Genomic DNA, 17270 nt, shown 5'->3' with positions numbered 1-17270 from the left:
ACACTTCCTCTGAGATATAACAATCAACTTTGTTCCATGAGTCACCTCAATCATAAGAAAGTATCTAAGCTGACTCATGTCCATCTCAAATTCATTGCCTAATATTGTCTTTAGCAGTGCATCTTTATCACCAGTGACTATCATATCATCCACATACACGACCAGTATAGTTGTGTGACCACTATTTCGTCGAACGAACACTGTGTGATCGACATTGATCTGTTGATCGCCCATGCCTATCATTACTCTCCCAAACTTGTCAAACCAAGTTCGAGGTGACTTTCAAACAGTACAGTGACTTCCTCAGCCTACATACATTGTCCATTGTTTGGTTTGTACTGAAGCCTGGGGGTATCTCCATGCACATCTTCAACAGCTCCCCATGAAAAAATACATTCTTCACATCTAGTTGGTGTAATCTTCATCCACCATTCACAGCCAGAGAGAAGAGAGCCCTAACTATGCTCATCTTTACCACTGGTGCAAACGTCTCATCATAGACAATACCATATGTCTGATTATAGTCTTTCACCATCAACCGTACTTTGTAGCAAACAATATTTCCTTCTGAGGTCTACTTCACAATGAAGACCCATTTGCACCCTACCATCTTCTTCTCTGTTGATAGTAACACGACCTCCCACATTTTATTCTTCTCGAGAGCACCAAATTCCTCTATCATTGCAACCTTCAACATTGGACCCTTCTTAGCTACCTACAAACACTTGAGTATAGAGACAGTGTCGAAAGATGCACTGAATGCTCCATATACAGATGATATGTTAGTGTATGAGAAAAATTGAGCAATCTCATGTGAGAAACTAAAATGATCATAAGAATGACCCACATTAATGTAAGAGGTCCTCCTTAAAGCCATAGGAGTGAGAGGAAAAGGGAGAGGAATCATATCACCTCTGTAATCTAATTTTGAGGATGGTGCGGGCGTATTAAGAGTCGGGGTGAATTGAGACAAGGGATTTGATGGCACGAGTGGCACAGCAGACATTGTTCCCTCATTCTGCCTCTTCCTCATTGCATACACTCTCGACTCACCTTGAACTTGAATCCTACAACCATCGGGCCCATTCTTCTCATTGTTTGACTCTTCCTCGGCTTCATTTTTCTCATTTCCTGGCTCTTCCTCAGCAGATCCTTCCCACACAACAGGACAAGTCATCGTTACAACATGTACCAATCTCTCAGTATCACTACTCTCCCCTCTCGCCTCAAACCTCCAAAATCTGGCAAGTCATCAAAGGGTGAGGTGAGGTCACATCCAAGAAATAGTATCATTCAAATTCTCTAAATGTCACATCCATACTCACAAACAGTCTCTTCTCTATTGAGCTCCAACAAATATATCTCTTCTGAGTAGCAAAGTAACTCTTAAAACATGCTTCACAGCTCTAAGATCCAACTACCGTATTGAATGTCAATCGTCTTTCACAAAACATACACAACAAAATACCTTAATATGAAGGATCTTGCTATTATCCCCCTTTAAAAAGTCACAAAGAGATTGCCACTCACACCGCTCTTGAGGGCATTATGTTGATCAGTTGAGCGGCTGTCAAAACTCATTGCCCCCACAAGTGCTTTGCGACATTCATCGAGATCATCATGCTACGGGATACCTATAGGTGTATTTTTCCTCTCTACTATTTCATTTGTACCAATATATATGGACATGTTGTTTGATGTTTGTATCCCTTGGGTTAACAGGTACTCATCAAACGTCTTGTTGGTATACTATGTAACATTATCAGACCTCAAAACATTCACTACTACACTGTATTGAGTATCCATAGCCCTGTGAAAGTCTTTAAAGAAAGCAAACACATTATTATTGTTCCTCATCAGATATAGCAAAGTAACACGAAAAAAACAATCAATGAACATCACAAAATATTTATAACCATTCATCGAAGTTTTAGAACATGGTACCCATACATCTAAATGCTTCAAATAAAAAACATAAGAACCCTTACCATAACTCACATAAGAGCTCCTAGTATTCTTACCAAACTCACAAGCATCACATAAGTTTTTATTTATTTGTCTTTCATACAAAGACAAATACAAATAACTCAACAAACTAAACGAAGAATGTCCTATTAGGAGAAACTACTTCGAAAAAATCTCCTAGTTTCACCACGGAATAGAATCACATGATTCTAGAAAATTGAAACAACAAATTTAAGCACACAAGCAAAATCAAAACAACCTGAAAAAACACATGATAAATTTGTGGAAAAATCTGAGAAAGGAAAAAAAAACTATGGAGCCACAACACCACAAATTCACTATGAAAATCAGATAGTTTTATAAAAGACTCATAAAAGATTATTCTCCACACTCACAAAAAGAAACTTATAAAAAATTCCACAATCTTCCTTCTTCGACCCGACGCAAACAACACACGCCAAAATTTCAGAAATTCTCCCCTCCAACTCTTATCTTTTCACCAGAAACTTGTTGAAGAACACCAGAGGAAGTCTGACACCCAGCAATTTATTATGCTGCAAGAAATTGGTTTAAAAACATAGAAAGTGGAGTGACTGCACCGGGTGCAAAAGCGCTGGTCTCTCGGGTAAGAAACAATCACGCCTAGTAAATATGGGCGCAAAGGGACTAAAGGGGGGCGCAAAAACGCCCCCTGCTCTGTCGAGCACAAAATCATGGGCGTAAAGGCACCCCACGCGCCCTTCAGAAGCAGCGTCTACAAGGTGGGCACTTGCGCTTAAGCTTGGCGCTTAAGCTCCGGGTCATCGGTCTTTCTTGGGTATTTTGGCTCCACGGGACTAACAATCTCCCACATGGAGACAATAGCACCAAGCACCAGTTCTCTGTACCTGCACTTCCATATGAATTGTCTTCATAGTCACTTACCGTGATTACGTACAGTAGTATGACTCATCCCCGATCTCAACTTTCATGAAACTCATTTGAAATCAAGCACAACTTCAATTTTTCAACAGTCACCACCTTAGTCAACATATCCGCAAGAGTCTAAGTTGTGTAACTTCTAAAGGAATAACTGTCCATGTTCAAGAAGAGAGCGAATGAAAAAATACCTCAGTTGAATGTATTTCGCCCTAACATGAAAAACAGCGTTCTTACCAAGATGAATAATACTCAACTGTCATTGTAGAGTGATTCAATCCCTGTTCCTTGACCAATTATGCCAAGGAACTTTGTAGCAAAATCATCTCCTTGTTAGGATCAATAATGGCAACATATTCGGTCTCCGTAGTAGAAAGTGTAATGATCTTCTAAAACTTAGAAACCCAACTCACCATTGTGCTCCTCAATGTGAAGAAATATCTCGTTGTACTTCTCCTACTGTCTGCATCTCCTGCCAGATTTGAATCTACGAATCCCTATAGACTGATCCACGCATTTCTATAGTAAAATGCCTTGACTGCTCCCCTCAAATACTAGAGAATCCACTTTACCGCCTCCCAATGATGTCTGCCTGGATTGCACATGTACCTGCTGACCATTCCCACTACATATGAAATATCTGGTCTGGTACAAATCATCGCATACATCAAATTTTCAACTGCTAAAGCATACAGATTTCTCTCCATCTATGCTTGTTCTGCTTCAGATTTAGTCGATAACTCCTTAGATAGTTTGAAGTGACTACCTAACGGAGTGCTAACGGGTTTCGCCTCACACATGTTGAACCTCTGTAGGATCTTTTCAACATATTCTGCTTGAGACAACTTAGGTGTACCTGCACTATTGTCCCTATTGGTTCTCATCTCGAGCATCTTCCTGATTGGATCAAAATCTTTCATCTCGAACTCCCTTGATAACTAATTCTTCAAGTCCCTGATTTTTTCCATATTTGTCCCTGCAATTAGCTTGTCATCCACATACAAAAGAGGCAAAATATAATAGTTACCAAAGTGTTTGATGAAGTAAAAGTGGTCTATCTTGCACTTCAAGTACCAATTGTCTGACATGAACCTGTCAAACCTCTTATAGCACTGCCTTGAGGCTTGCTTCAAACCATAGAGACACTTCTTCAGCTGCAAACCAAACTTATTTGCCTAAAACCTTGTAATCTTATGGCTGAACCCCGTACAGTTCTACAGTTCCTCCTCCAGATCTCCATGTAAGAAAGCTATTTTTAAATCAATCTGCTCCAAATGTAGATCTTCGTTTGCTAAAACACTCAGCACAACCCTCACAATCGTCATCTTCACCACTGGGGTGAAGATCTCTGTATAGTCCGCTCCTTCCCTCTGCTGGAAACCCTTCACAACAAATCTTGTCTTATAGCGCTTGCTATCATCTGAATCTTCTTTCATTCTGTAGACCCATTTGTGCATTTGATAGTACCGTCAAATCCTAAATCTGATTTGACTCCAAAGATTGCATTTCTTCATCCATGGCAAGCTCTCACTCCTTGAATCTTCAACTTGAGTGACATCTTCAAAACATTCTAGCCACCACTATTAGTTAGTAACAAATGGAGTAAAGATGGAGAATATCTTTGTATGGGTTGTTTCACTTTGTTGAATCTCCTAACTTCTATAGTAGGTGTCTGAGGAACTTCCAGTGCTCCTTCTGGTTGAGCACTTCATCTTTCTCTATCTTCTTGATCACTAATATCATTTATCTACACATATATGGATTCTTTATAAGTAGCTGACAAACTATCCTGATTTATGACCATGTCCTTGTACATCTCCATCACATTGAAAGTGAAACACCTGCTCCAGAGGAATTTATGATGCTAATAACCCAAAACTTGTACTCAAACTCATTTGCGCCATATCCAATGAAGCTGCACTTGACAGATTTTGAGTCAAGCTTGCTTATAGAACCTGGATCAACATGCACATACGCAGAGCACCCAAATACTCTTAAATGAGATAGACATGCCTTTTTGTCACTTCAAACTTCTTCAGGTAAGTATTCCTATAAAGATACTGATGGACTACGATTAATCAGATAAATTGTAGTGTTAATAACTTTAGTCAAAAATAGTTTTGACATGCATACATGGAACCTCATGCTCCTAGCACGCTCTGCAATTGTTCTGTTCATGCGCTTAGCTACACCATTCTATTGTGGTGTCCTTGGTATAGAGAACTCATGCTTGATCCCATCTGTAACACAACAATTCATGAACTTCTAATCAAAGTACTCACCTATATTATTTTATCTGAGACACTTCAGCTTCAAACATGTCTCATTTTCTACCATAACATTCCATTCCTTAAAAATCTCAAATACAGCAGATTTCTACTTTAAGAAATAAACTCATACTTTTTTGTGTGATTATCAATGAATGTAGCAAAATAGCGAGAAACTCCAATGGGCTGAACTGAAGTAGGACTCCATACATCAGTATGCACCAACTTCATCTTCTTTGACTTCCCCATTGACCATTTCTTGGAGAAAAAAACTTTCTTCTATTTGTCATATATAAAATCTTCATAAAAACCTATATCAATTGATTTCAAACCCTGAAACTTATTTTTAGAAAGTATGGACGTCATACATTTCTTGATTATATGGCCATGCCTATGGTGCCACAGACTTCCATCCACCCTAGTTCCTGTCATATCAATGAAATCAGTCATTTCATTGATCAAATAAAAGGTACCTGAAAAGTTGTCCCAAGCCATCACTAATGTCCCCTAGTTACCTTCCACAAATCACCAGTGAAAGTTGTTAAAAGTCCCGACTTTGTCAGCTGACTCACAAAGATGAGATTTCTTTTCAAACTAGTAACATTTCTTACTCCAATAAGTTTCCAAATTGTTCCATTCGGCAACTTATCAACATCACCCTTTCCTACTGTACTGCAAGCCTTATTATCTCTCAAATAAACCTTCCCTAGATCACTCTGAGTGTAGTTTTTAAATATCACCTAACTTCTATAGTAGGTGTCTAACCAATATCACTTTACCGTGATTTAGTTGATACTTGGTCGTTCCATCAAGCTTTAGATCTATAGAAGGGATATCTGGCTTCACATGCTTCAAAGCATGTGCTGGGGCAGTGGCTCCCGTTGAGAAGTTAGCTCCCTCTATGAGCCCGATCAAGAAATTCAGAACTTCAGGATATATCTTCCTCAGAAGCTCAAAACAATTACCATCTACACTATCTCTGTCTCCTTAAATCCTCAATCACAATATTATTTCACACAGATAACAATTGAATTTGATCATTCGCGTTTGCAGGCGGCAATCTCGTCCTTGCCTTCCAAGTCAGCACATCGCAATCCCGTGGTTGCCTCCTCAGTTAACTATAATCACGATTGTGTCGCCAAGAGATAGGTCACAATCCCGTATGTGCCTTCCCAGTTAGCTGTAATCGTGATTGTATCAATAGAGTCCACGTTCCAATTCCTTCGCTGCCTTCCCAACTAGCACTAATCATGATTGGATCTTTACAAGGGCAAGCATGAAAAGAGGCACATGAATCCACTACCCAAAATTCAGTGCCGACTAGGAAAAATATCAATAAGTCATTTTGGATTTCACCAGGGCAGACATTAGTTAAGGAACTACTTTACTGTCCTTCACCGAGCTTTCCTTGGAGCTTTGCACTTCTTGTTGAAAAGCCCCTTAAGGCAAATCCAACATTCTACTCTACTTGATTTGGGCTTCCCTTTCTTGAACCTGGATCAAACTTTGCCTGTATTCCTGCCAAGGTTACTTCCCCTGTTATCAGCATTCACTGCAACCTAAAAATTCACATTCGTTGCTTTTCCGTAACTTCTTCATTCAACATCAGATCCAGAATGTCATTACAGTTCCACTTTGAAGTCCTTGAAGAATTACTAACCATCATTACCAAACCATCTCAGCTGTCTGAAAAAGAAGATAATATCACCGGTGCTTTGACCTCATCATTAAACTTGATCCCCATAGAACACAGCTGGCACACAACAATGTTGAAGTTATTAAGACGCCTAAGCGCAAAAAAATGCGTAGTACTCCAATCAAAACCCGAGTTCATATGAGCCAAAAACTGTGTAGTTCTCATATGTGCAAAGATCTCCCCTTTCTTGCACTCCGGATCACCACAACTCGACCTAGGTGACATGTGATCAAGATCTTGACATTGCCACTCAAGCTATATAGAGTGCTCCTGAATCTATCTACCACCTTAAACCACTATTTCAATGTCACATTGAATCTGAAACACCCTCATGTGGTTCTCAGTCCCAACATAAGTTAACTTCAGCTTTGACCAGATGTCCTTCACCTATCGAATGACATCCACTGAAAAGGCAATCGATTGAACCATCAAGTTGAAAAGTCAGGTGTAAAGTAACGCACATCCCCCTCAGCATTGTCACCCTCTAGCTCAGCCTTAAAACCAATCAGATATCCTTCTAGTCTATTCCCTATTATAGCAGCCTCGATACGAAGCGACCAACTCAGATACTTGGTCGTTCCATCAAGCTTTAGATCTATAGAAGGGATATCTGGCTTCACATGCTTCAAAGCATGTGCTGGGGCAGTGGCTCCCGTTGAGAAGTTAGCTCCCTCTATGAGCCCGATCAAGAAATTCAGAACTTCAGGATATATCTTCCTCAGAAGCTCAAAACAATTACCATCTACACTATCTCTGTCTCCTTAAATCCTCAATCACAATATTATTTCACACAGATAACAATTGAATTTGATCATTCGCGTTTGCAGGCGGCAATCTCGTCCTTGCCTTCCAAGTCAGCACATCGCAATCCCGTGGTTGCCTCCTCAGTTAACTATAATCACGATTGTGTCGCCAAGAGATAGGTCACAATCCCGTATGTGCCTTCCCAGTTAGCTGTAATCGTGATTGTATCAATAGAGTCCACGTTCCAATTCCTTCGCTGCCTTCCCAACTAGCACTAATCATGATTGGATCGACAGAGTAACGCTGCAATCACATCGGCTCCTTCTTTGAGCAGTGTGCATTTTGCATTCAAATAAAACAAAAAGTATAAAAGCGAGCTGAAAAACACAAAAGAACCAGCATGGTTGGTGTCATCCTCAACCACGCTCAAAAAATCAAAGTCACAAGTGTGAGCTTCCCAAAAAAAAAGACCTATCCAAATCAAGCTTAGCACAAAAATAGGCTGCCTTGTCGCAATCCATATGTGCAAAAAAGAAAAAAACCTGTCTGAACTCCTTTAAGAAAAAAAAATCAGTATTCATGGCAGTGTGTTGTTCAATCCTACCCTCCATTTTCTGAAAAGAGTCAACGACAATTGCATTATCACTTTCAATAATCATCATTCATTTCAAACATCCACGCATGTGTTATCTTGCTAATAAAAATCATCGCATCATGCTCCACTCAAGAGCTGTCCCAATGAATCAAGTTATGCCACGCCGCAAGGATAACTTTCCCAATTTCGTCTCGGATCATGATCCCCATGCCGGCTTGGCCATTATTAGAAAAAGCACCATCAATGTTGTCTTTTAAGCAACCCAGATGAGGGGATACCAAGACTGAGGAGAGAACCGACTATTCGGCCGAGTAGTCCCCCCATTGCTCCGAGATGTAAAAGGCCTTAATTTTGGTGAGAGAAGAATGAATATTGGCCGCCAAAATTCTCGATGTACCAAATGGGCAGTTGTGTGATTTAGCGTTCCGCGCACGCCAGCATCGATACACCACATAACAATAGAGTCTACCTGTCGCAAGAGGAGAATGGGGAAGTCGGCTTAATCCAGCAACAACTTCCTCGAAAGTGTTGAAGCTAGGAGTGTGAAAACCCCATCGAGCATGGCAGCCCATTGTTTCACTTAAGACTCTACATTTGACCGTGTTATGAGTATAATCCTCAATTACATCACACCCTCGTGGGCAGAGGGGTCCTCCCTGATGTGTCAAGATAATAGTCAATAGTTAGTAGGAATTGCTATGTGGAGTAGCCTCCACCAAAACATAAATTCTCGCAGGCGATGCTCAAGCTTTCGAATCCAATTGTTGTATTTCACTGCATTATCAAAGAATTTAATGTATGACAATGTTGTAATTGTCCTCCCCGAGAGAGCAAGAAAAATTCCTGCGCGATCCAAACTGGACTGCTTCAGTTGTTGCACCGAGCAGATAGTGTTGATGAGCTCAAGACCGAACTAATTACGAATAAAGTGCTCATTCCAAGTATTGTCAATAAGAAGAATTTCCACATGTAAATCTTCAGGTATCTCCACGCAAACAAAGGTAGGCCGCTTCAGAATGGGCAGCTCCAAAATCCAGATATCACATAAAATGATAATATTGTTTCCCGAGCAGACCTCCCATCTAATGATGTTTCATATAGCCTCTGCCCCATCCGTAATAATCCTTCAGGCCTGTGAGTCCGTGCGGTTGTAATCTCTGCTCCATGGATTGGCTTCATATTTCTCCACCAAGCAATTATAGGGAATGTTAGTGGGGTTTTGTAAAAACCTCAGGTCCTTCGCCCACATAGGAGCTTTCCCAGCTAGCACTTATCGAGACTAGATTGTTATAATCACCGCGCAATCCCATCATTGCCTTCCGGGTTAGCTCTAATCGATACCGCTTCGCAAGGACAAAGCGTAAGGAAAAAAAATGGGAGTTCTGACCCAATCCCAACTCGCAGAAAACGACAGCGGCTAGGTTTATCTTTGATATCATAAGTAATTCTCTTGAAAAACTTGTTCTATTCATTAACCACTTGGGGTTATACAGGGCCGTACAACATATTATAAATAAATCCCTACACTTCTATATTTCCTATTTATAATTAGAATTCTAAACTAAATACAAATCTCAACAGTCTCCAACCTTTCCTCACTGTCGCCATCCCGGAGAGCCATCCTTTTTATTGTCCTGTAGCCCACCATCCTTCTCCATGCTGCAGCCACCTCAAAAAGCCTTTCGGTTACTGTTTTCTGCAGTTCAAGCTGTAATCATCACCTTCCCCTCCCTCTTCGTTGTCATCACAGATCTAGCCTCCACCTTCGCTGCCTCCACTCTTCCATCCCCCAGCCTTGTTGTTTTTGCTATCGTTCAGCCATTCAATACAGCTGTCGTCACCCAGCAATCCCTCACCTTGTTGTTTATAGAACATAAGAAATCCACAACTGCTCTTTGTACCCACTCACTAAAACCTCTGTATCTTCCATTTTACATCAATGAATTTGTTTTTTTATAATATATATATATATATATATACAAACACACACACACATACATGCGTACATATAAGAATTGTATGGCATGCATGTAAAGGCCCCTAGTTCATTCAATCTATTAAATTCTGACCAGTAACTATATCCATAATTGTCATATAAGCGGCACAGCCTTACCTTGATAAATCTTTCTTTTTACGAAATGTAGTTCGTAGCATTGTGTCAAGTTTATCCTGAACAAAATCCTGCACTTCTACATGAATCGTCTCCCATAAAGCATCTGCTACTAGTGTGTCACAACGTTGCATCATTGAACCAACACTTTTTATGTAACTCACAAGCTCTAATAAAGCTTTTCTTTCATCTGAGGTGTAGTTCCAGCGCACCACCTACAATTACAAGTCAAAGCTTAAAGTATATGATTAAAAAAGGCCAAAAAAAGGAAGATTTACATACATATCACTCAATTCTTATGTATTTACATATCTAACAGCTAAATTTTAATTTTTACATGCATACCACTTAACTGTACACGAAAATGTGTATTTAACTTTTCGAAAGTTAAATGGTGGATTTCTTATGTGATATGGAAGATTTGGGTGGTATAAATATAAAAAGTAAAATTTAATTGTTAGATATATAAATTTATAGGTATAATGCCCCAAAAATATATTAATACAAATAAAAGGAGAAGCCAATTTAAAAATCAAAATGGCAGTGTTGTTACCCTTAAACATAGTGTTGGAACATAGAAAAGAAAGATTATGACACTATGCCGAAACAAAGAGCAGATGAATCCTAATTCTTCAATAAGAAAGCCAAATACAGTTTATACCAGAAGATGCACAGCAAAGTTAGTCAACCAAAAATGGAAGGGAGCTACCAGTTATGTTAAGAAAAAAAGAAAAACAGTAAAACCGTATATAGGTTTCTTATTAAAAACGTGGTTGTTTTCCGTGGTTTTGGAAAGGAAGGTATAGATGGGATGACCGTAGGATGCAAGAAGATCCCACAAAGTACGAATACCAAAAAATTTAATAGTTCAGAATAGTTCCTGATTTGAAGCAGCTCTTTTTAATCCCCTCTTGATTGTTTTCTTATTCCTTACATCCTTCCAGAATTATTTCCTGAATTCTAACAGCCTTAACATACTAAAATCAAGTGCAGGGCTGCATTTCCACACATAGCATCCTAAATTTATTTATAGGGGCACTAAAATACATACCACCCAATGTATTTACATATCTAACATGTAAACTTTCTTTTTACATTTATACCACTCAAATCTTTCATATCGCATAAAAAATACACCATTTTAACTTCTAAAAAGTGAAATACACTTTTTTGTGCATACATGAGGTGGTATGTATGTAAAATTGAAGTTTAGGTGTTAGATATGCAAATACATAGGAATTGAGTGGTATGCATATATATATATCTTGGTTATTTATAATAGGATGAGAAAGTACGGCCGCAGTAATTTTTTTAGTTCAGTGTTTTTAAAATTTATGTGTGTCTAACCACATTAGTTCAAGACAAGTAACAGAAACAACCACACAAAGGAAACCAAAAAGCACCAGACCAACCATTGCCAATACCATCTCCCACTGCAATCATTCATCAGTTCCAAGCTTATTCCAATTTCCAAAGGTTACCACAAATTCATCAAGGTATTCTTATTCGAGCATTGTAGGCATCATTACAGTGACGAGCTCTAATGTTTAAAATTTGCCAAAGAAAACTACCGCTGCATGAAAGTATCATAGTGACTCATAGCGTAACACACCACAGTTGCACAAGTCACCATTATTATTTAAAACATATATGAAACATGGCCAAAACAATTTGCAGGCCATTAGAACCATGAAAAGGAAAGGTTGCGACACCGAACTAGGGCAACTAGCCATTGTGGAAAAGTTAGCAAATGGGTTAAAAGGGATGTAGGACAAGGAACAGAAGAAGGAACGGAGGAATATGCTGATGTAAGGGAAGTTAGAGCAATTTGGCGGCCGCCTGCTCAGAAAATAGCAAGTCCAAAGGCAAAGCAGTAAGGAACGAACAACGAGGCGGTTACACCACTTATAATCTTCAAAATAAAGATTCACCATTCGAAGAAAATTAGTTTACCGCGCCCCAAAAAGGAGAAAATCAAGAGAAATATCTCTAAATAACATAAACCACACAAAAAGTGTTCAAACCAAGTATAAAACAATATATCCACGCTAAAACACAAATTAAACATAAGTAAAAAGCAAAATAAAAAAAAGGAAAAAAAGGATCCAAAGGACTCATGACAGTAAAAATGGTAAGAAATCCCACTGAAGGCCGCTCCTGAGATGAGAGTTCGCTAGGTTCGACTCACACAATCAAGGAATGCAATCAAGGAATTACGCATTCCCAGTAATTTGGATCATATGGCCACATCACGGAGAATCCTGAGATCGCGGGAGTTTTGATCCCCTTCTGCATTACTCTCTCAAGATAAGAAAGGCTTCTTCTCTTGGGAACCGACCAAATCCCACAATCTGATGTTCTTTCCCACCAAACACCTAAAAAAATTCCCAAAATAGTGGTTCACCACTCCTAATCTAGTCATATATCTAGGAATGCACTATTCATCTGAACTAGAAATTAATACCAAACTTACTTCATTGAGTCCTAGGAGGTAGATAGAAGTCAAAAAATCTGAAATCATTTTAGCAGGAGCTGTCATATGTCTCGCATCGACCCTCAAATTCATTGCCTTCTAAGATAGCTAATGCTTGTCCCACTGATACTTCTCTCAATAACTGAAAAAAGATAGTTCATGGCACCATATTCTCAATCTTTGAATGAACACCCAATATCTCGAATTCCTTTCCAGATATGAGTACAATGTGTTTCTCACTTTTGGTGAAAAAATGTGTTCCTATTGGTGTAAGCATGCCAAATTGCCTTATGAGCTAGCTTGGGCTCCACTTTATAAGAGGCCTATGAGTTGAGCTCAACGAGCAAACAAGATGCCTCAAACTCCACCATGGTGTCAAAAAAGCCCTCTTCTTTTCTTGTTTTTCTTTTGGGTGGGGACTTTTTAAATGTCCCTTACCTTACAGTTTGTAATTGATTTCACTTGAATGAATCACTCTTTTTTTGCAATATATATATATATATATTATAGAAAGAGCAACTCATGGCCCCTTACGCGTTATGTCAAAAAGGCGGTTACAAGAAATCAGTGGGAAAATTGGATCCCCGCTAAAAATAAATAAAATACATAAGGTCATACAGGTTCCTTTTTCCTCAAATCAACTCCACCCAAAAAAAAAAGTTGAAACAAAATGAAATGTAACCAAAATATACATGTATCAAACCAAAACGTATACCCAAAGAAGTGACATATACCCTCTATTAAATATATATCAAAAGAAGTGAAGGTAATAAAATTTGTAAGCCAACAAACGACATCTTGAGATTATATATATATATATATATATTTATATAAACGCCCAAGGGCTAATTTTATTGACATTGAAAAGATACATAGAGGTTGTATGAGAGGACCCAAAAAAAGGTATCATACCCATACGATACATCAGACACTAGCCTCCTAAAAGGATGAAACATAGATAAAACAAAAAAAAAACAAAACTTGTAGGAAATAAGCTGCTAGGCACGAGCTAGTTTGGTCTTGTCTCTGTCTCAAGTTCTAGGAGCGGAGGTAGCTAACAAATTGCTGAGTGTCGCTTCATTACCCGAAGTTACTAGAGTATCATCCATTAAGTTCCCAAGCTCAGGTGTGCCTCCATTCTTCTTTTCCTTTCTAGATGTGTATACCTATCATTCCTCATCCGAGGAATGGATCATCTAATCGGTGTGGTCAACAAATTGTTGAGCATGTAGAAGAGAATGAGCCCCCAGCTCCTGACTAACATTAACAACATTCTGATTCTGAATAGATGGCAAGCATGTCTCTTCAACACCTGATGCATCCTAGGAATGTAGAGCTTCAATACTATCCTGATTATCAGACCCAAGTAAACCATCTGCCAATATATCAGTCAGAAGAACAGAGACAGTATTGTCTCTAGTAGTGGGAGGGAGAGGTGGCATCGTGTCAATCTGTGTTTCAATAGTCTGTGGAATGCACTCAGGAGCGGAGGGTCAGGTATGATGTGGGGCAGATCCAGAAGAGTTTTTACTTGAAGGTTTTAAATTTGGATGCAACTGATAACATTGAGAAGGAGAATGTCCAAAATTACAACAGTGGTACAATAAAGTGGTATCTGTTCAAGTTCTGTTTGCTGTCAAAATCCATGATGTTGTGTACCAATCCATATTTATCCCATAAAAGGTAAAGTAATATCCCTTTCTATCAAAATTCTGGCTTCTGAAGTCCGAGTCAGATTCACTATAAGCATGTCAGGTTTGAGGGGTTTATCGTATACCATCGCTAAAGCGAAGAGAAGCTCTTCATCAAAAATGTGGATCTTCAAACCTAGGAAGCGCAGTCAAACAAGAATGGTAGGAGGTTCAGTACGATGGTCAAAATCCACCGTCCATTTTAAAACCTTCATCGCCTAATTTTTTATTCGAAGAACTCTTCTCGCAAACAAATGGGTGTAGTCTTCGTCATTTGATAATTGAATAAGAATGTGGTGATCATCCAATACACCAATCTTCCAACCCACTTGCAGCTTCATTTGCTCAAAGTCATTTCGAATTAGCTCAAGTTTTGGGTTGACATAAAGAAACTTACCTACTAAGAAAAGTTGGCAGGGCGCAGCAAGGGTGGAGATGACTGCCTCAATGAGAAATATTTCAAGTTTGTTATACGGGAAGCTTTTTTGAGAAATCCGGTTTCAATGCCAAGAGCAAAATTATCGTGGTATCAGAGGCAGAGATCTATATATATATATATACATGGATTAAGGCTTATAATAATAATAATATGATATATATATATATATATATATATTATAAAAAGCCCAAGGGCTGATTTTATTGAAATAGAAAAAGGATACATAAAGGTTGAATGACAAAAGCCTAAAGAAGGCACCCTACCATACGATACAAGTACAGTAATAACCCAACAAAAGATATAGATAGACTCATTAAAATGTAAAACAAATTTAAAACATTCACAAAACAAGTTGCTAGGGACGATCCAGTTTAATCTTGTCTCTTCCTCTAATTTTAGGAGAGGAACCAGATAACAAATTTTGAAGAGTCGTGTCATTTCCAAGAGTCACCAAAGTATCATCCATTAAGTTTCCAAGTTGGAGTGAGACCCCAGCCTTCTTCTTCCGCCGAGACGTGTAAACCTGTCATTCTTCATCAGAAGACTGGCTCATGTGATCCTCGAACTGATTTGATGTTAGCACCGCAGTAAGAGGAAAGACAATCGTTGTCATTGCGATAGATTCCAGTGTATGTGAAGTGTGAATTGTTACCTTTGCACCTGATGCTTCATGAATAAGAGCTGCGGGACTATTCTGATTTTCAGTTCGAACATTATCCGTTGTAGTATGGTTAGGATAAGGGATCCCAGGGGCAGACATCACTCTTGTCTTGTGGTGATTCCCTCCTCAGGTTTGTTGTCATCAAGTTTGTTGGGAGGGCGTTCAGGCACATGTGGTGCACTAATAGTATGTTCCTGTTTTTGACTATTGGTTCTCAACTGTATGTGCAATCTGAAACATTTCTCCTGCAGGTGTCTAAACATCTTGCAGTGCTTGCAGTGGTATGATTTTTGTTTCATAAATATTTTTTGTCAATAATCATTGTGAACAGATCCAAGCCAGACTTCTTCTACATCTGGTAGTGTAATATCTCGTTCAATCAAAATCCTTGCAATAGAGGGCATTGAAAAATAAACTGTAGGTAAGTCTACCTGCAAAAGTTTTCTAAGGATAGTCTCAATTGCATATAAGATAGGTAGGTCAAAGAAATGAAGCTTGAGTTAAGGTAATGAGAATCAGATAAGTGCAATTGAGGGTTCTTGACTGGGATCAAATTTGGGGGTCCATTTGAGCAATTTCATATGTTTGCCTCAATTGTGATGAATTTCTTTAAGAAAATCCTCATGTAATTATCTTCAGTGCTCGGCTGTAACATAACATACCTTCCGTCGAAATGATTCACCTGCCAATCCTCAACCAGTTTGAAATCTTCAAAAATCTTCAAAAATCTTCCTGATGATCTCCATCTTAGGGCAACCAAATTGGAACTTTCCAACTAGTGTAAATTTGTATTTTCCTGCGCGAATTGAAATTTCAGATTCAAAAAAGAAAATTGTTGGTTTGACCGCTTTTTTCTCTACTTTTTTTATGAGATTGCAATCGTCATTTCCTGCATCAAAATGATGGTAAATCTGCGAGAATACCGCACTATCTGCGAGGTGAAAAGAGGAGCTGCGTTTGTGAACCACAGTAGCATAGGAGGGTTTGGCGGGGTTATCACCAGCGAGGGCGGCGGCATGGGAAAGCCCTGAGGCCATTACCGCAGCCAGTGCCAACCTGCAGCACAGCGAGAGAAGCTGCACGAGTGTCGAACGGCTATCGCAGAATGCAGAGGCAGAGCCGAGCAGAACAGGCAGCTCTGTCGTAGAGGAGACGCACGAGCGGTCGAGTGGCTCTGTGGCAGACGAGACGCAGCAGAAGGAAGGTGTCGAACGACATTGTCGCAGAAAAGACGCAGACAGGTCGAGCTGCTCGACGCAGGCAGGGAGCGGCTCTGTCGCAGCCGAGATCGAAGACGCAGCACTTGAAGCCGAAGGAAGCAGACGAGGCGAGTATATCTTGAAGCCGAAGGACCCTAGGGTTCGCCATGGGACAGAACCCTAGCAGAGCGGAACGACGACATGTCTTGAAATTATATTTTTTTTAAAGCCAACAACTGATTTTATTGAAATATAAAAGGATACATAAATATTGTATGAGAAGAGCCCAAAAAAGCACCCTACCCACACGATACAAGTACATAAAAACTCCAACAAAAGGTACTGATAGACTCAAATAAAATTAAAAACAAATTTAAAACATGCAAAGAACAATAGCTAGGGACGAGTCAGTTCAGTCATCTCTTCCTCTAATTTTAGGAGCGGAACCAGATAACAAGCTTTGAAGAGTCGTGTCATTGTCAGGAGTCACCAAAGTATCATCCATTAAGTTT

The 17270-nt window shown here is 39.3% G+C and overlaps 1 protein-coding gene across 2 annotated transcripts in view; it reads right to left on the bottom strand.

Moving 5' to 3' along the window:
* Positions 1 to 17270, bottom strand: part of LOC110021161 (protein PIR) — a 253053-nt gene that overhangs the window by 137334 nt on the left and 98449 nt on the right. For both annotated transcript variants that reach the window (XR_002293618.1, XM_020719544.1), the window contains exon 15: positions 10299 to 10510. Coding sequence is in view for 1 of the 2 variants with exons in the window: in XM_020719544.1 (XP_020575203.1) it covers positions 10299 to 10510 (212 nt within the window). In the remaining variant the exon portion in view is untranslated. The remainder of the gene's footprint in view (positions 1 to 10298; positions 10511 to 17270) is intronic.

This window comes from Phalaenopsis equestris, unplaced genomic scaffold, assembly GCF_001263595.1.
Source record: "Phalaenopsis equestris unplaced genomic scaffold, ASM126359v1 Scaffold000123, whole genome shotgun sequence".
Lineage (NCBI taxonomy): Eukaryota > Viridiplantae > Streptophyta > Magnoliopsida > Asparagales > Orchidaceae > Phalaenopsis > Phalaenopsis equestris.
Note: the sequence above shows the minus strand (reverse complement) of the source record. Positions and strands in the feature narration are given on the sequence as shown.